A 26241-nucleotide genomic window follows, 5' to 3' on the forward strand; every position below is an offset into this window, starting at 1 on the left:
AGAGAGTGAGAGGGATAGTGAGAAAAAAAAAAAAAAAGAACTAAAGAGGGGAAGTCTTTAAGCGGAGGGACTGGGAAGCAGTGAGAGCTGGGTAGTGTCAAGATAACAGCGTTTATGAGACAGACGCCACAAATGAAACAGGAACTACAGACAAAATAAGACTCGCCAGCAAAGGGTGAGCACGTGCAACAGAAAACACAATCAATGCAAAGGTGAAGGACATGGCAGAGAAAGTGAGAGGCGGCTTCCTGGTGCAGAAGGTGACAGCTCCGCCTTTTTTTTTTTTCTTTCCCAGGGTCTGGGTGATAATCAAACTGCACAGCTAACAGCAACACACAAGCAAGTTGCCATGTTAATGACTGAGATGGGCACGTGCAGAGATGTCTGCCCCAAGTCTCTCTGCACTGGAAAATGGACTTTTAGTTTCACCTGTCTCAGCACTTACTGGCCCACCAGTGTAATAGATACACCTGTGCAATGTAATACAACCCGGTACAATAATCCCGCAGAAATCCTGTTTATGAAGCATATAATGCTTTGCTTTGGGACATTTGTTCAGCTTCTGGAGAAGATAAATAATAAAGAACTTTGAGGTACTTGCACCTGAGTATTTGCATTCATTCTTCATATTCAAGAGAAATAATATGATGCATTGTTATAGATTAAACTAACCAGCAGTAGATAAAGCAGATAAAATGAGCTCCAATCTGACCCGCAACAATAAAAGCTGCTTATACATTAACGCATCTGTTCTAGTGATCCATTTGTAATAAAAGAACTTTCTGAAAGGTTGTTCCCTGTTTTTATGTGTGATACTTTAAACCTTCCGGTCCTGACTGTGAGGCCACTGATTGTGAGGTCGGTGAAAAAGAGCTGTGACTGACAAATGAACATTTTGGGCTGACCTGTCTTACCTACAGTTTTCTATTTACACGTCCAGCAGGTACGGGGCAGCATCAGCATTCATTGGGAGTTGTGCTTCTGGCCACCTGATGAAGTTTAATCCCAGTATTCACTCTTATTCTGGCTCTGTTTTTGGTCAACTCCTGTGGGAAATATCTAGCTCTCAGCTGCTAAATGCTCCACTATGTTCACTAGCAGGTAGCATACAGAGGGTTTTTGCCTGCTGTGGTGGGTTGGAAAACCAAGACAATGAGCTTACATGAAGTGTGCATTTCTTATATACTGCAGATGAACTGATTAGCTCTTTAAACACTGCCAATGCAGCACCACAGGTCTACTGTAGTACATCATAGAGTTGGGCGGTATCCAAATTTTGATACCGTCAAACTTGCCCCACATTTTCCCGGGGTATACGGTATTACCGTGACTAATTAAAAATCACTTTGCAGGGCAGCGTGACATGCGCGCAGTTCAGACGGTCAATGCTCACGCAAAGAAGCACCAGTCCTAACTTGTAGCATACCAGAATGACGGGGAGATACTCAGTTAAAAGCCTCTACCAAGCATTGTCACCCAAACGAAACATAATTCATACCCCACAAAATTATATGCGCATTTAACGACAAACACGAAAACAGCGCACATCAATGGCACTGCATCTGCTGATTTCACCACTTCACGCAAACCACCAAAGCCCGGTATCATATGAAAGCAGAGAGTCTGATGACCACGAGGATGTCTGCCTCCTCACTGTGCGACGGAAACTCGGCGAGCTAGCAGCCAAAGAGTACCAGAAAAAAAACTTCGCTAAATCATAAAGTATGTTTTACCTTTGCTGTTTTGTGGTCAAAAGTTATATTCCAGCCCGAAAAAACGCTGCTATGTCTCCTCCTATGACTCTGCGTTAGTTTGAGATCAATCATGAAGGGTCTGCTTGTTTACATAAAGAGGAGGAGGTTTCTAGAGTGGAGGGAGCGCTCTTCATGCAATAACCTATCTCTGGGGTTGCTTCGTTCTGGATCGTCATTGGTGTTTCTATGGTGAATGTGGGCGGGTCGCTGAGCTATTGACCAGCGCTCCGTCTCATGAATGAGCAGAGCGCTCACAGAGGACTCTGCTGAGCAGCCCGAAGTGTTATTTTACTGTTTTATTTGCATTTCGTCCTTTTACAAGAGCTAAGAACAATAGCAAGCAGAAAAAAGGCTGAAAAACTGTTTTCAACAGAGGAGTTTCTCCGTATGCTTGGACGAGACAACGGTACTCTGCCCAGACGCGCCCATATGAGCGCCTGGACATACCTGTGTTAAAACATCTGTAAAACTGCTCAGGTTCATTTTTTTTAGCATGTAATTTTGCACAGTCACCTTTTCATTGAGTAAAAATTCAACCAGATACACTGAAAGGAGTGGACTTCATTTTTGTTATGACGATGCTACAATTATGTTAGACCCCTATAGACCTATATGCGCAGCATTTTTTTTAATGACGGTAATGAAACTGATACCGTTGCTTTTTTTAGATACCGCAGGATACTTTATATCCGGATTACCACCCAACCCTAGTACATCAGACTGCACAGGTGTACCTGGTGACTCAGCGTCAGTACTGCAGAAAAGGTAGTAAAACACTGGAAGTGCATTATCTACAAGACTGCTGTGCTGTGGATGTACCTCCAGGATCAAAGTGTGGTAACTGAGCACTTTGTTAAGTTGCTCCTGCGCATTTCTGGAGCTGGACCTGCGTCCTTCCGCTCGCTTTCAAAGCCTCTCCCTTACGAGACAAACTTGCCAATGAGGAAGTATCATTCCTGTGCTTCAGCATTTTTTGATAGAGATGAACTTTAAACTAGGTCATTTCATATCAACAACTGCTAGAGCAGAGTCCACAGACAGCTCAGCTCCACCCAAACACAACTGATCTAGCTGCGTCCAGAGGACACAAACAAAGATTCGGGGACAGTTAGGTCACGCTTGGTCTGTTTCCGCGATGCATGAGGACAGGTGACCCAAAAACAAGCCGATTCTGTCCTTTCTTAAATACTAAATGTGTGTTAAAGAAAATGGAGCACTAACAAATTGAACTTTCAAACGTAATTCAAAAGAACCTCTCCGGAGACCGTGGCTTTGTAAGACAGATCAGTGCGAGCGCCACTGAAGCGGTGGTATTTAAAAACCTCCCGTTCAGGAACTGACACAGTTCTGTCCTGTACACTCACAGGCGAGCAGGCCCTGCGCTCCCTAATCGGAATTTTTGGGCCTCTTTAATGCTGAGGGTTGCAGATGTTGCCTGGTATTAGTCCGTGCTGCTGCTGATCAAAGCTGTGGAGAGTGAGCCCCCGCTGGCCTGCCTCTAATCCCCCCCACCCCCCACTCGCCACCCCCCTCGCACATGCGGTCGGGGCAGGGGCTGGTGTTCCACTCGGGGGACAGTCAGCCTTACTCCGTGACCCCGCTGAAGGGAAGACCTTTTCACTGCCCCTGCTAGTGGAGAACACCACCTACTCCACAACCCTCCGAGGTTTCCGGGGAGCATTCGGCACGGGCAGTCTGACAGACAGCCGAGGGGCCGGGCTGCTCCCATGAGGCAGGAAACGCTGCTGCCCTTCCCTGCCCCCCCCCCCACTTCCCTATCTCAGAATGTGCCAGCAGGCAGACAGGAGTGACATATCAGCATGACATTGTTCAGCCTACATTTCGCCGCTTACCACAACGAGAATCTTAATAGCGTGCCCCTCTGTCTCTTTTACCGCTTTCACTTCCACGAGCGGCACGGTCTAAACACCAAAGCACGCACGCACGTTCACTCAGAGACCGTGAGAACGGGTGATTTTAAAAACTTACAAAAATACTTACCTGAGCCTTTTATTAACATTTTTTTAAAGGCAAGCAATAAGCTGGGGAGAGATGAAGAGATACGGGAAGATAAATGGAAACTGTCAGATGGTGTGAGGGAGGAGGAGATGCAAGGAAAGATAGCGAGAGGGAAAGGGAGGGGGATCGATCATGAGAGAAATTGAGAGAGGGAGGAAGATTCGGCGCGAGAGGAGGGTGGGAGGATGTCAGCCAAGAAGGCAATCTATATTAGACGGAAAACAGTTCCCTTGGCTTTAACGGCTACAAGCTGACACCGTCATCCTCTCCGTGTCTGCCTCAGTAGACACACACGTGTGAACCGTCGGAGACCCGCACATCCAGCTCCACGCTGAGGCTGTGCGGCCAGCATTTCATTTAAGACCACTTCTACACGTGTGGCTCGCACGTGAAGAGACATGAAATACATAAATCTATTCGTTGATTTTTTTTCTACATATATCCTGGGCACATGCATACACTGCCGGTGAACGCAAAAACCTCAGCACACACCGACACATGCGTACTGGATTTGAGCTCTGGAACGTGTGAAATCTGATTACACAATTACATAATGACTCAGCAATAGGCCATTTAGAAAGACCATTAGCTGTCAGGCCAGGCCATGGATGTGCAAAAGGCTGAGGCAGGAGTGTTTGCATACATGGAGATGATGCAGTTTTGGTAATCAAAGCCACATTTTATCCATTTAAGCGACGCTGGAATGGTGCGATTCACAAATCCCCACTGACCAGTAATGCATCATTTGAATAGCAAAATTCATTCAAACTAAATCACCACGAGGGATTTCTCATATTGTTATCAGGATAACCGGTGGCCGATGATAAACAAAAAAAAAACAATGATAAAATCGGTGCAGACTGGTCTCCTTCTGCCTTTGAAAATGTTTTCATAGAGATGCAAGTGTGAGCGTGGGAGCAAGCTGGCGAGTTGACTGTACGCAGAGAGCGACGTGGCACGGACAAGACAGAGAGAGCGCTCCTCTGCTTAATAGCTGCCACAGCCCGCTGGAGAAAGCTGGGAGCTTCATTAAGCCTTTAAACCCTGCAGAGTCCTTTAAGTCATCACGTCAGCAGCCGCTGCCTCCTCAGAGAAGGGCCTGAGGTTAGAGAGGAGGGACGCAGGCCCGAACCGAGATTCCTCCGAGCTTTCAGACAAACTGAAGCATCACTGTAGGCTAAAAATGTTAACATCTTGAGTCGACACGCTTCCATTTCTGACGCACCCGCTCGAAGTTGAAGGCTTTTTTTAATTGCTTCTAATATTGATTAAAACTTTAGAGTAAAAGCCAGATATTGTGTTTATCTATTATTAACTCCACTGACAGTAGGGTGCGCATGTCTGCTGAACGTGACCAAAAATTACATTTGGAAGAAGCAGAAGAATCAAAAGAAAACTGCTAAAAAAAAAAAAAGCGGGCAGGAAGTGAAAAAGGAAGCGTAAATACGAGTCCGCATTTAAGGGATATTTTACCGTCTAAGTCTCATATTAACACAGTGTTCTTGTCCTTAAAAATATGATAATCTGTCATTTAAAGAGGTTGTAGAGTTAAACCAAGGGATGACAAAGATGCAGAATCTGTGCAATGTTAGCCTTACAGCTGTAACGGGGCCCCAAAGCAATAAAATAGTATGTGAATTTTGTAAATAAGCACCTCAATAACAGCAAGGCAACAAGCATGGAATCAAAATTTGCTGTGAGAATTATTGCAGAGAACACTTTATATTAAAAACATGCAATAAAAACGGTGCACCCACCTCTCAATGCTATTTTGAGAAAGCAAGAAATCACAACTTCCTGTGAAATGACAACTTTTACCTTTTTCTTCTATAAATGTGCAAACCTATAAAAACGTGTAAGCAGGTACGCTTTTGTTTTGTAAAAGCAGAGCCATTATCTGCAGCATTCAATTAGAAATCTCCTCTTTTATTAGTTCTGCACGAACAATCCTTCCCGCCAAGTTCACCTTGCTGGCAGACACTGAGAAAACAACAAGGGATTATTACCTGAAAATTGGGTGCAGCATGTTGAAACTGTTATCGAGCCCGACTTTGTTTCACAGGAGCCCGAGCCATAAACCTGGCGGAATTAATACCTTGATAGTTTCTAGGCCAGTGTATGCCAGTGGTCATTAATTTCGCTCGTAAAGCAGGCCAAATCTTGACACCACTTTGGATTTACAAGAAACTGCTTTTAAAAAAGCAAGCATCTCAACTTTAATAGGGTAAGTAGAAAGCTCACTAAAACGCAGTGGGTATGCTGAAGTGCATGGATGAGAGTGTTTGCAGAGCTGAGTAGCCTAATGAATCTAAATAATTTAGTGTGCTGCTTTGGTTTGGTTAAGAACTGCGGGCCCTCCGCCTCCAGGGAAACCCTGTGCCAGTGTGTGTTAGGGTTCAGTATGCCATTTCCTTTTCTTGTGAGTGTACACAGACACATAAACACTACTACCTCTGGGTAAGGGACCAGAGACACCCAGGCAGGGGGCAGCTTCATTACCTGCTGAGCTGAGGATCTCCTGTCCTCAGAGCAGAAGCCCTATTAACTGAGCAACACTGAGCTGAACCCAGTACTTCTACGAGAGCGGGCAATTAAATCAGGCCTATGCCTCCAAATGTCGGGTTGAACAATATGCAAAACATAAATATATATTACAATTATTTTGACAATTTGTGATAGGAGTCACGATTTTTATGGGAGTCTGTCTCCACAATATGATTTGCAAGCTGGGGCATCTCTGCAGCACCACAATGCTTCATATATAACGGCACACTGTGAGACATTTTACCTTTATCATAAACTTGCAGCTCCTGCGAGTAGGATATTGCACTTGGCCACACTGCGATAATATTTCAATTAATTCTTCAGGCGTACTCAAATGTACGGTTAGAAAAACCTGTTTAACAACCTCTCTTGAGGAAGTGGACTTTTTTATTTAAAGCTATGGCATCTCGGGCCTCTCAGCAACAGAGTGTGGATGTATTGACTGCATGAGTCTGTGTATGTTTTAAAAAAAAAAAAAAAAAAAAAAAAAAACCTCTTTACCCTTGTACTCAAAACTCTAATAAAGCTGGCTTGGCATTACAAGAGGCTCCTGTGTGGGCAGTTCTGAAAGGATCACTCGTCAGCCTGCCAAAGAGGACAGCGGCCCTTTGATCTAGGCGGACTTCTGTACATGTGTATGTGTGTGTGTGTGTGTGTGTGTGTGTGTGTGTGTGTGTGTCTAGCAGGGCAAAGTGAGTTCTCTCATCTGGCCACTGCAGAGCCTGTGCACTCAAAGCATGACCTGAACCCTTCAAAGTCAAACTGGCCTCTGCATTGTCCAAAGGATCTGGCAAGACGCGCCATGGCAACTCCTCAACTTAACAGCCTCTTCCCATCATCCTCCTCTGCTTCCCTAATCACGCTGAAGGCTGAACACCTCATCCGCCGCTCTTCTTAAAGATCCAGCACAGTCATACGCTTAATATCTGTGTCACATCTTGCATTAAGGCTGCACAGTGCTCTTACTGAGCGACTGAATAATAAAAGAGTTTAGATACTGGACTTCCTGTATCAAAGGCCACTCTGCATGCATGCATGCACAAGCAATGCAGACAAAAAGGCCCTCAGTGGGACTGAGGTCTACAGTTGTGGCAGCTGCGCCTCAGAGTCGGCCAGCAAGTCAGCTGAGACCGGCCCTATCTCCCCTATCTGAGCAGGACAACCAGTCAGTCAGTTCAACATGTGTCAGCATGGCATCCCCTTGTACACCCCACCCCACCCCACACCCGCTCCACTTCCTCCTCAGCAGACGTGCCTGACATTCTAGACGAGCCAGCGTACATTCCTCGCATGCTTCCATCGCGTAAGGAAACAGCGTTAGAGCAGGCCAGACATGTCACAAGAGCATCGCCTCTCTCTTTACAGTGAATGCATCTGTGTGGCTGGAGGAGAATTAGGCCTTTTGTGCAGACTGCAGCCTGGGTGTTGCATGGTGTTATTGGCTGTTGGCGGGGGCGGCCTGAGAGGGAGCTCAGGTGACCACAGTTAAGCTGTCTCACATGGGATGTGGAGGCGTCGCCCTCGGAGGGGCATCAGGGATACTTTGGCGGCTGCTGCTACTGCTGGTTGAGCTCAGCTGACTGCACAGGCTCGTCAAGGATTCAGTTGGGGGGGTTTTGTTTTTCTTCCCTAAATGCACATCCATCCACATGAGCCCCAGTGTGCCTGCTCACGCAGCCTGCCATATGATGCTATCTAAATGAAATCATTCTACCTCAAGCAAGCCAGGATTCAAGAGCACGATAGGTCATGAAAGGCATGTGACTGTGAACCGCAGCACATGTGACCATTCGCAGCTTCGCATTGAGTGACCTCTAGTCCAACAGCCTCTCAGGACAGGAAGCCAGGGAGTGTTAGTGGCTCTCTTGTCCATACTACAGACCCCAAAAACGGTTTATCCTCAACTGTCCTCACCAGCGGCAGCGGTGGAGGCAGTGGCGTGGTGAAGAAAAGGGCTTCCTGAGCTTTGGAGGAGCACGTTAACCCAGCTTGGCAGGCAGTTAGTTAGTGTGACAGTAGCCACGCTGGATGCCAATAGGACAGGCGCTGTGCAGCATCTCAATGACCAGAATTCACTGGGTCCACAGAGAGGGTTTATGGTCCTCCAAGCCATACCGCTCCCACCCCTACTCTCCATCCAACCACAAAGGCATTCAGCCTTTTCATTAGGATGATAATGGGGCAAAAGCCGGAAAGGGCCCCATGTCTGAGCACCATAAGTTGTGGCGATGGCTTTGTGGCGATGTCATGCGTGTCCATGGGAGCACAGTGTGCCGCTACGGTCCGACAAAGACAATCCCGAACGGGTGAAACAAAATAAAACAAAAAAAGACCTGATAATTTAAAGGAAGCCCCTGAGGTAAAGGTAGATCTGGCAAACCTGCAGCCTTTGGACCATGACCTCACTGTGACCCACTCAGGCCACCACACAGTTAAACCTGATGGAAAGCATGCTTAGGCTAGACTTTTAATAATAACCCTCTGAATGTGCTGCCACAGTTATCAGCAAAGGTCCTGCGCTACACTCACCTTGCCCGACAGCATTTGCAAACAATGTGTGACAGTAATATCAGCAACATGTGGGCCTGGTCTTGTCAGTCCTGCAAACTCTGAGCTCATGCTACTAACTTTTCTGCACCCAGAGCTGTTCAAACTGAGAAACATGCATTATCCTCCTGTCTCAACAAAAAAGGAAATAAATTGTCGCTTTGCTTCATTTGTGCTCTGTCCTGACGTACACCTGCATGAATGCACCTGCTTCACTGAGTGATACAGGTTGACCACCTGTTATAAACACCACAACCTAAAGATCGCAGTCCAAAATCTGCAGCGTGCCACAGGGCAAGGCCTCAACACGTCCCTGAAAGAGCAGAAACAAGATCACGAGACAATGATATCATATCTGAGTGCATCATTGAACTTACCTGCATAGAAACGCAACAAGGAGCCAATTTCTGTGTTAAGGCCTTCCTCTTGAACTCTCCACGGGTCCTTAAATCCAAGCTTAAAGAGAAAGTCATTCTGGATCTGCAGAGGCCTCTCATCTGGGCTAAGCCTCCTGACAGCCTCGCCATGCAGCTGAACATACAGCGTGGGGCTGGAATCACAGGGATCCCCATTGTGATCTGCTGATTTTAGAGCACTTTGGCCACAGTCCGGATCTTGGATGTCAGGTGTATTACCTGTAGTGCAGGCCCTCGACAATGAGCCGGCACTGCTGCTGGGTGGCAGGCTGCCCAGACTGTTTGGATTGAGTCTGCTCTCCGGGTCCATATTGTTTGCCATGTTGTTTAAGTGTTCCATGTTGCACTGCTTGTAGCTGGCAGCGACAGCACCGATCCCATTGGTGTGATGTTGGGAGATGGGCTCCAGGCTCGAGCTGGATGCAGGACAGTCCAGCTCCAGTTCGTCCGAGGAGCTGCCGTACATGTCGTGGCCCTCTGTGGCGCTATCGAACGAGGGGCTGAGGATGGACGCCTCCGTGCCCAGGACCATGTCATCGCTGAGGGAGTCCCTGTGCTCGCTGAGCCGGGCCCCGGAGCTCAGGTCATCAAACGCGCTGCTCTCCACATCTGAGCCAGAATTTAATCCATAGCTGTCCACACCATTCCTGTGCTCTGAGTCATCGTCATTGGGGGTATCCATGTTAGAGTTAGAATTTAAATCTGACAGCGAGCAGGCTATGTTGTCTTGTGACTCTGATTCGGGGGTGAAAAGTTTTCCATCAACGTCCTGTTGCTTTTGCCTCTCATCTGCATTCTCCATGAGCAGCAGTCTCAACCTGTCACTCGGAGGGCCCCTTAATTCTGTGGATTCCAGGGGAGTCAGGTGGTTGCATTTCATACTAGAGTCTTCGTTCACCTTGCATGGATTATCATTATATTCGTACTTCACATTGCAGTTGCCATTTTGGTCAGTCTTGGGGTTATCTTTACAAAAAATGCGCATAACGGAGCTCGACTTACTGCAGAGTTTACTCAGACGGAGCGCCACCTCGCCGGCTGTCGTGTCCATAGTGCAAAGGACCGGTCTGGGATATGAGGGCGTCAGTCTGTCGTGGACATGTATGGAGCCCCGGTGGAGATCTGCTCTCACCCACTCGCGATCCGCGGGCTGCAGCTGCATGTTCTGTCGGTGCTTCAGCAGAGTCTTCCTGTCCAGACTCCGAGTGTGTAAAGACGCAGAGGACAGGGCCGAGTTCATCTTGGCGCCGCAGGCGGCGGTGACAGCTGAGGTGGCGGTGGCTGCAGCTGCGGCGGAGAGGTTCCTCTTCAAGCGCCTCCGTCTCAACAGGAGAGAGCTGGAGTTGCTGGATGAGCCCCGGCCATTAGACGCCACGGCTCGGTTTGACGCACTAGATCCCCCGGCAGAGGCGGAATGAGAGAGTCTATTCCCGTTCTTCGCATCTACGCGGGAGGGTGCCAAATGTCCACCGCCATCATCCGCTGGAGTCCCCCGGGCGACAGACAGTCCGCTGGGCTTCTTCATTAACTTGGTCGCGCCTCCATCCGACGCGCCATCCTCAGCGACAGCCTGCACACTTTCCATCTCTGCCAATGAAAAGTCCCCCCACTCTAAATAAATAACGGTGCGCACTTGGTTACACCTCTACATTTAAAAGCCTGAGTACGTGCCCGACGTGGTAAATGTCCGCCGACTGGGCGGTGTTGCCGACTTATTCCGCTGGCAGTCATTCACTTCTTGCCTTCCTCTCCCTGTCGGGGTCTCCTCCGCCGCTCCAGAACAAACATTTTACCGATTCAATCCGCTGGAAAGAGGCTGGGCGCGCAGGGACAGATCAGGGCGGAGACGTGACTGTGCGTCCCATTTAGACCAAAATACAGGGCTGGAATATGAAATGAACGTCGGCCGACCTCCTACGCAAATGCTCACTGATATATATTCATGAGGAGGACACAAGATGGGGTCGCCAACAACAACGCGGTGGATTGTGGGAAGTGGATTGTGCCGGTTGGCGTCCCGCTGACGCCGCCGTCGGGGAGGACGTGGTGGCACGAATACATTTCCCAGGGAGCTTTTCTTCACTTCGGTCAAGTGAGGCGGCGAACAGATGAGAGGCGTAAACATAGCTCGTATAAAATGTTTGGTGCGCGGCTGCAGAAGTGCGGCCGATTATCTGCTGCGGCGTTTTCTCCGCCGACGGATGATCCGCGTGTGCGCACAGGAGGAAAAGCAGCGCATCGCTCAGTGGAGTGAAGTCAGTGCGCGCATGGAGGCGAAACTTATCAGCTGTCAACTGTTGAATATCAGAGAAACTTTCATTATGAGGCCCCACAGGAAGGTGCGCACAGTGCAGTTAACGCGCTTCCATTAAAGTCCGAACAGAAGCGGCGCCGCAGGTCTGTTTGTTGTAGACTGGCTGTGACTCGGCAAACAACTGGAGCACCATCTCATCAGGACGCCATTTCACAAGGCCATCCAGCCCGGATCATCCACAGGCTCTCATTCTGTTGTGTTTCTCGCCATCTAGTGGGGCAAACCGCAATGTTTGACCATAAACTTTTTTTTTGTTTTGTTTTTCCTGTTGAGGGCGCAGCCGCTCTGAGCAACAGGAAGCCGCTGCGCTCCGTTTTTTCAGGTCAACTTTTCTTTTTAAAATTAGTTTAAGATCAACGGGTTTGTGCTATTTATTTATTGTCAGATTGCATAAAGACATGACTTTTGTGACAACCAGTGTGGAATTTACTTCAGTATATTTACTCAAGTATTGTGCTTAAGTTCAAATCGAGTATTTTCACGTTATGCAACTTCATGTTTCTGCTCCTCCACAGCGCAAATATTGGACTTTTTACTCCACTGCATTTGTCCGACAGCTGTAGAGGAAGATTTTGGGTGATTTTGAAATTTTCTGATAGAGTGAAGGATTCAGTGTTCCTTCAGGGGTCAAGAAAATTCTTTGTAATTAAGTAAACTTCGAAGAGTTGGCTGGAAAATGCATTGTCACAAAGCTGAAAAGTGGACTTTTTAGAGATGTGTGGTTCTTATAGGACAGCGACAAGCAGACAGTCATTTAGATTATGATGCATTTCTGCACATTAAACTACCCAACAGTACATAAAGGAATTAACATTAGCTCAACCTTCAACACAGTATATTAACCCAAAATCACATTAATAGTAAAACACTGACGGGGAGTGTTTGTCTGTAATTAGTACTTTTACTTGTGGTACTTTAAGCACATTTTGGTGATAATATTTGCATAACGTTGTGAATGCAGGACATTGTGGTGTGGCATTTTCAAAGTTTGGTGTTCAATTATACTTTTACTTAAGTAAAAGATCTTTGTACATCATCTGTGTCCCACGTTACATAGTGGATGCTCAGGGAGGATGTACTTTGTTTGCTTTTCAGGATTAAGTAAATTCTACTGCTTTACCTAAAGAAAGAAAAGAAAATATTAATAAAAAAAATTGGATTGACTGGAAAGTGCATTGTCACAAAGCTGAAAACAAGGATCATTTATAGACTTCCATAAAAGTAGAAGCAAATGTTTTGTGATACTGTGAAAGGTTTGCTCATATCCGCAATGCTTATAAGAAATAAATAAACAGTCCAGGGACACCTTGTCAAGCCCTTTGAATCATATGGACTGTTGAGTCTTATTCCCTAACTTCAATAAACTTAATGTTCCAATTTCAAACCCAGATCAGCCTCAGTTACTGCATGTGAATTCAGGAGAAGTCTATTATGGTTATAAAGTGACTTTTTAGGTAGAGGAAGGCCTGGAGAAAGTACATGGAACCGTTATGTTCAGTGTTTACTTCACAGCTCCCATTGTGGAAAGTGCTCCTTTGGGGGTAAATCATAGGGATTCATTTCAAAGTTTATGACATTCAGGTCTCAACACAATACTCACATAGTTTTTTTCCTCACTGTAATCAGTCCTCTGTTTATATGGTCATTTAAAGGTCCAATGGCAAAAAATCCTTCACTGCACATATGGGCACCTGACAATTGTTTGACTGGACTTTTATAAAGTAGGTACAGACCAGGTCCTTCTCTAGTGGTTATATTTAACCATGCAAGGTCTGTTTTCATAGTGTGAAGTTTACATTTTTAGAGTCACATGAGCAGATTTGTGTCAGATCCCCCTCAGTTGAAAGTGAGACAGCTGTTCATTCAAGGTCCAACCTCTTACACATGTGTATGTGTGCCACAATACTACATTCACGAGGAATTCTGAACTACCTGAACATGCACTTAATACAAATTTGTTATGAAGTGCAGTATAATACAGGCTTTACAGAAGAATAGGAGTAAAATGGGGAGTTAAGTCTAGAAGAAATGCGTGACGCAGGATTGGCTGATTGCAAATACCTGAGAAAATTATAATTTGGATGCAGAGGAGTGTTAGAAAATTTAACACTGGCAAAAGAGCCTGCTGTCATAAATACCACGAACTCACAGGAATGTGTCAGTATCAGGAAAAATGCTCAAAATTGTGAGACGTGAACTGTGGTGATTTTTCTTTTAGCTCAAAAATGATCATTCGAACAGTGCAAATGCATTCAGAAATGGAATTTAATTGTCATGACGTATCCTCTACATGGTATTCTGTATTTCAAAAATGAAAAAAAGGAACACTTTTAAATTGGTTGAGTTGCTCCACCGACATGTAAAAGGAAACAGATTATTGCTGAATTCATGTTCCTTGATTCCAGCAAAATGGAAAAAACCTCATGCTCGGCCCAGCGGCTCAGGTTTGTTTCTTAGAGCTGAAATGAGAACTGGAGCGTATTTGTACAAATTCATTCCTACTTATGCTCTACTGTACTGAACCTATGGACGGAAAATTTCAAACGATGGCATGATGCTGGAATCACACAGAAGCTGGTTCTAACACAAAAATACCTCATATTTCAAAGTCTGTGAGATTAGATGACCCAGTGACACTTTGATTCTAAAAAAGGAGCGATGTGACATGATCTGTGTACTGATTCTGAGCTGAAACTGCTCCAAACTCTAACAAAACCTCTATTGTTTCACACAGAAACCATAAAGTGCACAACAATTTTCTTTATGTTCTCGGTTCCCGGGTTTTATTGGGTCATCTAATCGTCACCTTGAAAATAAGAGAGAACACGTTTTCCTTTGCAGACAGATGCATTATAGTAGGCGGCCGACAGCCTTTCACCTTTTCTTCATGTGACATGAATTTCATATTGCGACTTTAAAAGTAATACAGTAAAAAATAATAAAAATAGTCTGTGTACATAAAGCTTATGGGCGTTGGAATACTGGTGTAGGATCAGTGGTCAGGTAACAAGAACGTTAAAGTGAAGAAACAGAATGGTCACAGATCAGAAACCTAACAATATTTTACACACTTGAGTCCTGACCTTAAAACAGTGACCATTGTAAAGCCAAACTCTTAACAGTGCAAAGAACTTTAGCAAAAAACACTTTAAAATCCTGACTCAATGCATCCACTGAAATCCTGCTTCAAAACTGAGAATGCGTCATCCCGCTCGACCCGAGACTTGAGACTGAATCACATCTTGTCCGACTGTGTTCGTAAGCTGCGAGAGCTGCTTTTGGTGGCTCCGTCGAGAAAAATTCTGAAAAAGTCCTCCTGAATAAAGCCTTCTTAAAGTAAAGTAGAAAAGAAAATTAAAACCCTGAAGTGAGGCGTAGTGTATAAGCATAGTAAAAAAAAAAAATGGTGGGGAGTACACCTGTAGTTTAATCTTTTCTCTACAAACAACGGATATTGCTTGGTCAAAAGCTTATGAGTAGAAAAGTAAAGTGTATAATACAATGCACATTATGAGCGAAGATCATTAAACACACTGCTGCAAACACAAAAAAAAATGGCAGATAACAACGCGGTGAGCCAGCTGTGGCGCTGGGACATGTAAAAACATGTCAATTAATCACTTATTATTTAAGTGCCTCTATCAAAAAACAAAGAAAAAACTAGAAAACCTTACTGTGGCAACACACTGGAGTCAGACTAAATCTGCCAGCTGCAATTTTCACAATAAAATTCCTAAGATTGTGACATGAATGAACCCCAGTCAAGCATGATTCTTCTTTAAACTTTCCTTCCTCAGTATAAACAAAATGTACATTTGGAGAGAGCGCGGGCTTTGGCCCAATCTCTCAAATTCACAGTTAGCAATTAGATGTTCAACATTGTCGGTACAGTGGGAATTGCACGTTCGAGGGAAGGAGAAGGACTACATAGTAATGACACAGAGAAGACTCCAGGGGGTGCTATAGCCTAGGTAAAGCAGAAGAAAAAAAAAATATTGCACATGATTCTAATGTTGGACCCCTCCCTCCCCTCCTGTGTGTCTTTCTGAGCCGTTTCCAGTCCCAGCAGGTGGAGTGAAGATGGATCTCCTGCTGATGTATTGAGCTCAGAACAGTCTCCTCCCTGCATCCTTGCACAGAGATGTCCATGCGGGCTAGAGGAGTCCGGAGTGACGGCATAATAAAGAAGAGGGATAAAAACACGTCCACTGAGACAAGTCCACTGGTGTTATTGATGAGCCAAGGTACAGTTGCCCTCAGTTAGGCTGTCGGAGGTGGCGATCAATTGCAAACAAAAACCCTCCCGCTGTCCATTCGCCGCAGAACTGAGCGCCTGCCTGAGAGCTCAGCCGAGAGGTTTCAGAGACAGTCAGGCAAATTCCATAAAGAGGTGATGTGAATCAACTGGAGTCATTTATGTGCTACTACAGTGGATGGAGTAGTGGGTGTCTGCATCTTGGAGCGTAGTACCGACTCAGTTGTGTGGGTCTTGAAAAGGCATTTCAGAAGACATGGCCTTATTGTAGAAACGGGCACCATTTTACTGTCCAGCACTTAAGGTTCTCAGTGGGGGAGAGCGCCGGTCCGGCACTGCTCGAGACAGTGAGTGGTGGTCTACTATGGTCTGTGAAACCTGAAAAGATGGACGGAAAAAGTATTGTTTCAAACATTTCATCGCGTTTCATCACCCCAGCCAGAGCTCGTGGCACTGTACGGCCAACGCCTCCGGAATACAAATGTCCGCAGCCGTGCACAAGCTGATCTTAAGGTATGCAGGGTCACGTGGGTGTTGCACATTACCTGGTTAAATGGCGACTCGACTCGTGCACTTCCATCTCATTGCTCTTAAAATCATTGAGTTCCTTCCGTATAGCTGCCTGCAGAGGACAAACAAGAAGGAAATTTGAGAAAAGCTGCAGAGGCTTAGTGCACAAACGGCAGCCTCGGAGCCCTGACTCTACCTCCTTTTAGCATGCTTCATGCATCATTTAGGCTTATCTCAAGGCCATGAATGATTCTGCTGAATTCTCTTCCCACATCACAAGAGCCCTCAATTTCCTCCTCTTTAGACATCTAAGAGCATGAACAATAATATACAATCAGCTGCTGGTCTACTTGGGCCATCAGCTGGTGTTTTTACCTGCAATGAACTGGTGATGGCAGGGATTTACATATGTGAAAATACACATAGAAAAAAGCATCGAGATATCATTTTTAGTTTCGACCAGTACAGGTTTATTTTTAGAACGCCGAAGCTGCACAGTATAACGCGGTGATGCAGGCTGAGAACGTACACATTTCCAGCACGAAAAATCATAGAAAACCCTGGAAATAAAGCAAGCAGCGCTCCGATTGTTTCAGTAAGGAGACACTGAGGGATGATTTTTTTTTGAAACCCTTGAACCACTGCGTACCTCAGGTCTTTAGTGACCCAGCACTTAGAGAATGCAGATTAAACCAAGTATTAAAATCACATTTTTAATATGTGTAGTGAAGACTTTGATTATTAAAAAAAAGGGTGTTCAGTGTATTATTTTGGTGAAATGGAAGTTGTCACTGTAATGACATTTATGAGTCCAGTGACTATTTTCCCGTGAGAACACTTAGAGGCTATTTTTAGAGAGGAGCACAGAGGACTGATAGAGAGCTTCATCACATGGTGCGACGACAATCACCTGAAGCTCAATATCAGCACAGATTCAGCATCTGACCTTGACGTTTGACCATCAAAATCTGATCAGTTCATCCTTGAGTCCCCGGGGACATTTGTGCCAAATTTGAAGGAATTCTGTTCCTGAGCTATTCGCGAGAATGGGACAGATGGACATACGTACGGATGGACGGACGGACAGCCTGAAAACATCATCCCTCTGGCCATGGCTGGCGCCGACGTGGTGTCAAAAAAAAGGGTTTTGAGCACAAACCAAAGCTGTTTCCCACTGATGTAGTTATACACAGTCACATTTGCCACGATGCCCAATGAACCATGGCCTCTAAGTAGCACTGCTGGAGCAGAGGAGGGCTGAGTGCCTTGCCCGAGGGCAGTATGACTGCAAAGTGTGGATGAGTCAAAGTTCCAGGAAAAAAAAAAAAACCTGTGTTCTGTGTCTTTCTTAATAACCACACATCCCCTCTAAAATGTTATGTGTCACAGTAATCCCAGCCAGGTGATGTCACTGCTTTTGCTATTCAGCATGACTCAAGGGGACGTGTCTCCGGCCTTGGGCAGGATGCTTCTGCGACAGGAGAGCGAACAATATTCAAATCTGTGCTGGATGGTAGAAGCAGGAAAAAAAAAATAAGTCAGCAGAGCAGCGCTGCGGCTGAGGGGTCCTGAGGCTCTGCTTGTCCGATTACTCTCTTATGTAAGGGGAGCTGTTGCATAATCAAAACACTGAATCCCTGTGATTTCCACATGAGTGGTCCTCAGGTGTGACCTGGCGTGCTCAGAGCTGCGTATCGTCAAAGCAAAGGAGACAGCTTCGTTGTTCCGTTAAAATAAATAAATAAATAAATCAAGAACTCATTAAAAGTCAGAAGCATAGACCGCTGGGCAGTGAGCAGCAGGACTGCTCCGGGGTGTTTACTCACAAAGGGGAACCGAACAGCTGAGGAAGAGCTTGCCGGAACACAAGAGGAGGAACACATCCTCCTGCCGTTACTCTCCTGCGTCGCGGGTTGCATCATTTGAGATGCGGGCGGGGCGTGACGGTGAAATTTGAAAGCAGGGGAGGAGGGATTCTTGAGATTATTTAAAGATTATCTCCATTTAATTGTAAGATTAGTGTAAGTGATACTGGCCTTGTCAGCTGCTGTGAGCCGGGTCCAGGGCTTATCTGCCCGCCTGTCATAGTCCTGGGCATCTGACACCTCCACATAGTCACTGAATCGGATGAGAATTTTGGCCTGTCTCAGCTCCTCTACAGTGGGCCTCTGGCTCAGCTGGAACAAAAGCAAACAAAGAGTTGGAGAACAGAAAGCTCATCGCTGCCACGATTAGCAGCTTTTCAGCATTTGCATATATTCCAAGTCGTTATGGAAAGACTGGACTTGCACATGCAGTATTTCTTATGCAGGTGCGTCAGAGAGGAGAGGGGTTATATCGCACTGCTGCACACTGCACGCAAACTGCTCCGGCAGTCAGGACATTTATTGAATCAGTGCATCAAATTAACATTTCAGCTCCTGCAGATCTTCTTCAGAGTAGGAGTTCTTTACTAACATCACAAAGGACAGACTAGTTTATCACTTAAGCCCCTTCAGCTGTGCACCTCATGCCTGCAGCTGAATTCACTGATAAGTGTCACAGTGTCCAGCTGACAGCGCTGATTACACTCTGATACGACTCATGATCTGGATGAAAATATGATGTGAAGCCCACGAAACATTTGCTCATTACTAAGAATCTTAAAACAGGCTAATAAATGCATCAGAAAGAATATGCATCAAAAACAACACATCAATCGATAATTAAAGTATCATAAATGTGCCAACATCAGGTCGCTACATCGACCAATCACAGTAATCGGTGGCAGCTATTCAGATGGTTGGAAAACAACAAACTGCAGCACATAAATGGCAGATGCAGAAGCAGTGGTGCTATTAGATTATCTGCTCATCAGAGAATAAACTGACACGTTTGTTTTTCCACATTAAAATGATCCATTCGGGAGAAATCCTGATGCATTCTTTTGTTAAATCTTAATTTAAGGGATCCTGTGTTTTGTTAGCAGATATTCAAAATACAAGTCGGTCGCTTACATGTGCAATGTTCTATGCATGTGCAGTTAGTGTGATATACAGTATAGGATGAGCATTTTGTTTCAAACACAAGGCACCCATGATTGGAGGGCTGTAAAGTTTCCACACTGTAAACAAAAAGCATGTGATGCATACAGCCAATGCCTCCATCAGCTGTGAGATTGTTGTTTGGTGCAGCGTGTCCGCAGGTGAGCTGAAAGTGCTATAATCTAATTGAAAGTGATGGGAGCGTGCTCAACACCTCCCTATGGGGTTGAAGGATTTGGCAGGCAACATGCTAAAGGGCCAAGGGCAACAAGGACACCGGTGTCTCCTGGGGAGACCTGAGAACTACAATAACAGGCCTGCAACAAACAAGACTTCTCACTACAGATGAGTCACTGTCACAGTGTTAGTTTATCCCAGCCAACGATGTGCCCCCTCCAAATGCTTAGACATCAAGTCAGGGTTCGCACCTTTGCGGCTATTTTGGACTCACCTTTCGCGTTAGCCTTCGTTTTATCTCCCTCTTCTCCTCCATCTCCTCTTGCTCATTGCGAGCTGCAGAGAATGAAAGGGTGAGTGTTACACCGCGAGTACAGTCACACGCAAACAGTGTGTACGAACAGTTTGGAAATTACTGAAAGGGGAACAAACACGTCATTTGCATAATATGGCTCATTAGATTCACACTAAACTGGATAAGTTTCTTAAAGCCGAAAATAGCTTCCATCATTGGGTGTTTAATACTATTAGGGATGGGTATCAGGGGACAATGATTGCTTTGTTCCTTTCAACTTGTCTCAGGGCTTTTCAGGCCATGTTTATGATCAAGCGATTGACCTATTTAAGGATGTTACAAGGAGAATATGCTGATCTCTTCAAGTGCTTACATCTCCCTAAAATTCACCCATGTGTTTTCCTATATATTCAAAGTCAGTTACAGAGACACAAAGGCTCAGAGGAGCGAGTTAAAAGGAGAGACGAGAGTAAACAGGAAGCATTCTGGGACACTGCTCCTGTTTGCAAAAGCACCAGCAGTCAAGCTGCATTTGTGCTAGCGCTGAAAACTCACTGTGTCGATAGTACTACTCAAAATTTTGGATTCCAGACGGTGCCTCTCCTGATAATAAGGCCTGTTTGTTTAACCTTGCTACTGTATGTGTGAGAGTGATGAGGAGGACATGACTTGTCACTCATGACTCCTTCCACTTTTTATTTTCCTCCTGCACTCTGCCAATCATGCAGCAGCCTCTAGGAGAGCAGGAACTGCTGGCGAATCAGTCTTTGATGTGAGAGCCGCAGAGTCCCAGGCAGCAGAACTGCCTCTCTCTGATACTGCATGTGTTTGAGCTAAGAAACCAGTCTTCCTGGACATGAGTCCTCGGGGAGCCCTGCTGCCTGCATGCCTCAGATGAAAAGGCAGACCAAGGAGGAATAAAAGGGAGAGATGTATGCCACTAGCTTTCACATAACTAGGCCTCTCGATTCACCAGGCTGCACTATACAAAGCCTGCATGCAAATAAAGGCTGCTACAAATATGGAGGCATGCTTCCCTGCAATGTGTTGATTTTACAGTTAGAGAGGGCTTTTTTTGTCACTGTGATAAATTGACAATTGACTTCAGCAGCTTAGAGATAATGTTAAATATAGACGTTTGAGACACTCACGTTTGAGGATGTTCCTCTGTTCCAGCTCCTCCGCAGTGGGTCTCTGACTCAAGCGCCTGGTTAGAAACATGCATCCATGGTCAGCACATAATCACAGGCACTAGGTCAGCAAGGCAACACTGAACCGACATGAGAGGAAACGCTCGTGTAAACCTACTTTACATGTAATATCGTCATCAACAACGTTGTTCAAAGGATAATCTGTGTAAATACCTCACCGGTTCTTCTTCTGGGATACACAGAAAGCTGCTCAGTTTAGCTTTTTCTTCCCGACATTTTGCCCAGTATTCACTTCAATGCTTTGACAGCAACTCCCAGCAAGGTCATCTCATTGACATTTTGACTCACAGCATGAGTACTTTCACAAGTTGCACCTTGGGCATTAGAGTAAAAAGCGTCCCAAACTGAATTAAATATACATCAAGCCAGCGTTTCCTCACTGTGAGGACAACTTATTTATGAGCAACGAGATTCCATGTTGTTGTTTTGCACCGTTAAAAGATTTGCATCTTACGTAAGCCCTTCATAACAGCTTGACAGGTGCACCAAAACTCAGTCAGCCATGATCACAAATCCCTCTCCTCCAACTGAATGACTGTATGATGATATGCTGGTGCAATGCAGGGAAGACGACCAGTAAAAGCCAGGTATTTGTGGAGACTCAGCTCTCATGTGATGCTGAATAAGGGCGAATGGGACGATGACGTGGTCACACGGCCACTGAAAGGTTTCAACGCTCAAGACGGCTACAATAAACCTACAACACACATTTACACGTGGACCAATGCAGTCCTTTCTACAACACCTGAACAGATACGTTTTGCACAGATTATCTCCAATTTTCTCAATTTGTAAGCGGTTGAAATGACTAGGACACCCAAAGGCAATCACTGAAAGGTCATGCTAGGTGCTTTCAACTGGGGACTCTTATTATAGCACTGTGTCAGGACCCTGCCGCAGTAGACCTAAGTGCGGGCACTGGATCAATGATTGTCTCCATCTCGTTAGATCTGACAGCCATCTGGAGCCGCTCAGCCCTGTGAGCTGCAGTATGCAGGGTTAGGTCTGTGCTCAGACCGGCTTGTCTCATCTCATCTCGTGTCATTTCTTCTCCCACTAGAGGGAAAAGTCAAGACACAGAATCTCAGACTGGAGCTCTCCGCCTCTCAGTATGGCCTGAGCTTTATATCAGCCTCACAGCAGCAAAAATGCGGCTGCTGTAAGTAAACACATGCAGATTAGTCAACAAACATCTGTACGGAGGCTCCTTCCAAAATGATTTCTCTCACAAATGGGTTTATTTCAGGCATTGTCATTATCAGCTAAGTGCCTGCCTGCCTGATCTGTGCAATATGAAGACTAGAGACATGAGTATAATGAGATTATATAAGGAGTTACACAAGGTTTTATAAAGTGACCAATATGAAGAACAATTTGCTTAAAGCTGCACTAATCAATATTTTTTGATTAACAATGAATCAAATGACTAATATAATGTGAAAGGGGTCACTCATGACAAATTCACAAAGAATTAGCATCAAATTCTGTAGTTTCCCACAGCTCTACAGAGCAGTTTAGCATCTTTAAGCTCATTGTTTTGCTTTTATGTAACATCTCCCTACTTTCACCAATCTCACTTTCACAGTTTAAACAAATGAGATTTAGCCTGCTCATTTATGAGCTTTAGAGGTGCTGGCAGGCAGATGTTTTCTGTCTCATCCTTCCTCAAGCCTTTATGCGAAGCTAAGCTAACCCTCTGCTGCTGTAGCTTCATATTGAAATGACAGACACGAGAGTGGTATAAATCTTCTCATCTTAAGGCCTTGACACCACGTATATGGATATTTTTTATGGCAGATATCTTCTCCTGCACAGCCTTCGTTTCACAAGACATGTCCGTACACACGGGGATGAAAAGATATTTCCAAACCCTCAAACAAGCATGCCGGGCCAGTAGGTGGCGATAAAGTCTACATCAAGTACAAGAGAAGAGCGTTCTGAGCTTCAAGAATGAGCGACTGTACCTCTGGCAGTGATAATTTAAAAAAACAAACAATAGCATTTGATTATTTATTTATCAGTAGTGATTGAACACCTTTCTGGCACACGGTGTAACATAAACTAACCAGTAATCTCCGTTTTAATGACCAAAACGGTGTTTACATGTGAATGAGAGGCCCAAACACAGGTGTGGCTCAACTCTCAGAAAGCAAATACTTCCCAAAATGTCAAACTACTCCTTTAAGAGACATAAACTACATAATACATAAAAAAAGAACACACTAAAGCAAGCAAGGATCCCGGTAAGAATCAGCCAGTGTCACAGCATTGTTTACCAACTGTCTCAAGGGCAGAAGCAGAACTCTTCCGTTCAGTTTTCACCCTTGAGATAAAGGGTCTCGAGGGTTTCTCCAGCAAATCAGGTCAACAGAAGTGAGTTGAGGTCAGCGTGTCCTTGAACAGCATTATCATAATCAATTGTGATTGGCCTAGCAGAAGCGACAACATCGCAGGACACAATGCTGTTGGCAAAAAGCATGAAATTAGGAATTGTGCATCAGACGACACTGTGCAAAGGACACTGTGACAGAGCTTTTTGGGAACATGACAACCAAGCAGGCAGCCCTTCTGGGAACATGCGCTGTGTTCCAATCGCAGTGGGGAATAGCGACTTGCGTGCCAACGTCTCTAGATGATACTCCATCCCTCCCTTGCAACCATATTTCCCATGAATCTTATTATACTATCGCATACTAACGCATCATTACATCCCCTTCACTCAGGCAACTCATGTTCAAAGAGAAGAGTGAAATCAAATGAGGCCTGTGAGCCGTTGGGGAAAAAACATTATGTTGTTTGATCTGTTCAATTTCTAGAACTCACATTTATGATCTGAACATATGTACACAAATTCCCGTGATTTGTACGCACTGCACCAGTGTAGAGTGTGTGTGTGTGCGTGCGTGTGTAAACTGCTGGTATGAAGTGGCTTGCGTGGTGCTGCTGTGTGGAGGAGTCGGGTGGAGATAGTTTGGCACATGCATCACCGTGGTGATTCAATCAGCGAGGGAGGAAGTCAGGCAGGAGGAAGAAAGAGGAGAGAGAGAGAGTGAGTGAGAGTGTGCTGGAGAGAAGAAAAGAGAAGAAAAACGAGGGGGGGGTGATGCATCGCTGAAATTAGGTCAGCTCCATTTTCAGAGCCTCATTTTAACAAGATAAAGCGTTTATCCTTATCGGATGTAAGAAATGAAAAGATTGAGGGGAAAAATGAAAGGATACAAAAGTGTTTCGACAGAAAAAAAGGCTCATATTTGCATCAGTTTTGGACTGAGTCACGGTTCCATCAGCCAGGATATCGGGCCGTCGGCAGCCCAAAGTAAGACAAAATGCTCGATTTGGCTAAGAGGAGTCGGTGCCGTTTTCAGGCAGCTGCTGTCAAGTTGGCAGCGAAATCAACCTGGTTTACTGAAAATATTTGGCCCATGAATTGTGCATGTCTGTAAATGCATGTGTGCGACGTGCCTCACCTTGTGAGTTTGGTGCCTATCTGCTGCCTAGACTCCAGTCTCTCCTCATCCGTCTGCATTGGCAGGATGTTTTTCTCCTCCAGCTCTCTTTTGGATGGACGGTTACTCAGCTTGATGGCCAGAGAGTCTTTCCTCAGCACCTTCTGAGCCAGGGTACCTAAACCCAAACAGCAGTGTCAAACATGAGAGGAGCTGCAGGCATGAAGCATCGACCTGTCGCCTCATTTACCAACATTACTTTTTTCTTCATTCTACTGTCTGTTTCAGTTGTTTCATATAGATTATGGCTTACATTCAGATGACACAGGTTAAAATAAAAATGATCGATGACACTCAAAACTGAACTTGTACATAAACAGGTATAAAATCTTGCCATTGCTGCCTTTTTACTTCAAACGCTGGCATCTTTATTTGACAGTTTTTGATGCTGACGCTCGAAAAACGTCAAAATGAATACTCCCCGGCATTTATCATCTAAACTCCAGCGATTTGCTGTTTTGTGCAACTTCAGATGCCTTCACAACACATGAAATATTTACCTATAATGTTTCCTGCACCCTTAAGTAGCCCTCATATTTTCAACGCCCCCTTTAATTCACGACGATTCCGTCACGCACGGCCAATCACAACCTTTAAAAACTCCAGCATGCTCTCATGTGGAAACCGGGATACAGTGTCAAAGATGCGAACGGCTTTGCACAGTTCAGCAGTTTTGCAAAGAGCGTTTCCATGGATGACAGCATGATGCTGGATACACTTCTGTGAACCTAATTTTGGCCCTGCTTTGAAGGTCAAACAGCATCTGAGTTCCAGGAGCCTTCGGGTGAAGCTAGCAGTAGTGTCGATCAGGATTAGTCAAGCAAATGTGTCATCATGTCTGTAAACAAAACCAACAAAATCGACAAAGACTGTTCTCCTACCAAGGCATGTTTTTTTTTGGCGCTCTCCACAACCTGCCTTTTTCTTTATCTTTAGCAACAAATAGATGAAGAAAGTCCCTAATAGACAGATTCTAGGTGTCTGCTGGTACATTTAAAGCATCTCAGAGAAAAACAATATCGATCCACCGACTTTGCAATCAACTTCATTTGCGCAACTTAAACATCCAGGGTCCCTCAAGGTCACCATCACTGCTGCCACTCACTTGTAAATATGGAGTCGTCGTCTTCATCGTCGTCCTCGTCCTCGTCATCATCCACATCGTCGTCCTCGTCCTTATACATGCTGGGCAGATCTTCGTAGTCGGACTCGTTGGGCATGTTCTCCTTGTCGTCCTCGTAGTCGATGATCACGGACGGCGGTTCTCTTCTGTCCAGGGGAGCACACTGAGCAACGCCGTGCAGAGCAGAGCTAGCAGAGTGAAAGGCACCAAATCTGGGCATTAATGTAATTTGCCAGTTCTTATGGCCAGTTCATTTGGATATGCTGGGGATGAGTTTGCCCATCCCCCTGACAGTGACATACCAGCTCATCTTGGTATTACTGAAACAATAACCCTCATAAACCTCTTCAATCCAGAAAAAGCAAGTGATTCAAAACAATAAAAGGGGCTTCTGGTGCATGATAACTTAGTGGGATTTTAATCCAGATATGGCGGACGAGGAGATGTTTACCTCCACATGAATGAAACTGGAGTAGAAAGAAAACACACCGAGTACAATTCTGTGCAGACCTACGCAATCCCATGCAGAGGAAAAGACTCACTGCTT

At 45.3% G+C, this 26241-nt stretch overlaps 2 protein-coding genes across 10 annotated transcripts in view; both read right to left on the minus strand.

Annotated features, from left to right (window-relative positions):
• phlpp1 (PH domain and leucine rich repeat protein phosphatase 1) overlaps positions 1–11143 on the minus strand; it is a 43201-nt gene extending 32058 nt beyond the window's left edge. Inside the window, exon 1 of the mRNA XM_070974493.1 lies at positions 9242–11143. Coding sequence (XP_070830594.1) covers positions 9242–10865 — 1624 coding nt within the window. The 5' untranslated portion in view covers positions 10866–11143. The remainder of the gene's footprint in view (positions 1–9241) is intronic.
• Positions 11144–13841: 2698 nt separating this feature from the next.
• LOC139338370 (phosphatase and actin regulator 1-like) overlaps positions 13842–26241 on the minus strand; it is a 50685-nt gene continuing 38285 nt past the window's right edge. For 3 of the 9 annotated variants that reach the window (XM_070973306.1, XM_070973302.1, XM_070973308.1), the window contains exons 6-12: positions 25677–25882; positions 24533–24689; positions 21006–21061; positions 19834–19895; positions 18396–18536; positions 16395–16471; positions 13842–16227 (exon numbers count right to left, since the gene is read on the minus strand). In XM_070973306.1, coding sequence (XP_070829407.1) covers positions 16212–16227; positions 16395–16471; positions 18396–18536; positions 19834–19895; positions 21006–21061; positions 24533–24689; positions 25677–25882 — 715 coding nt within the window. In that variant the 3' untranslated portion in view covers positions 13842–16211. Of the gene's footprint in view, positions 16228–16394; positions 16472–18391; positions 18537–19833; positions 19896–21005; positions 21062–24532; positions 24690–25676; positions 25907–26241 lie in introns of all 9 variants that reach the window. The other 6 variants (XM_070973304.1, XM_070973300.1, XM_070973307.1 and 3 more) reach the window with 3 other exon arrangements.

The sequence above is a fragment of the Chaetodon trifascialis genome, chromosome 11, assembly GCF_039877785.1.
Source record: "Chaetodon trifascialis isolate fChaTrf1 chromosome 11, fChaTrf1.hap1, whole genome shotgun sequence".
Lineage (NCBI taxonomy): Eukaryota > Metazoa > Chordata > Actinopteri > Chaetodontiformes > Chaetodontidae > Chaetodon > Chaetodon trifascialis.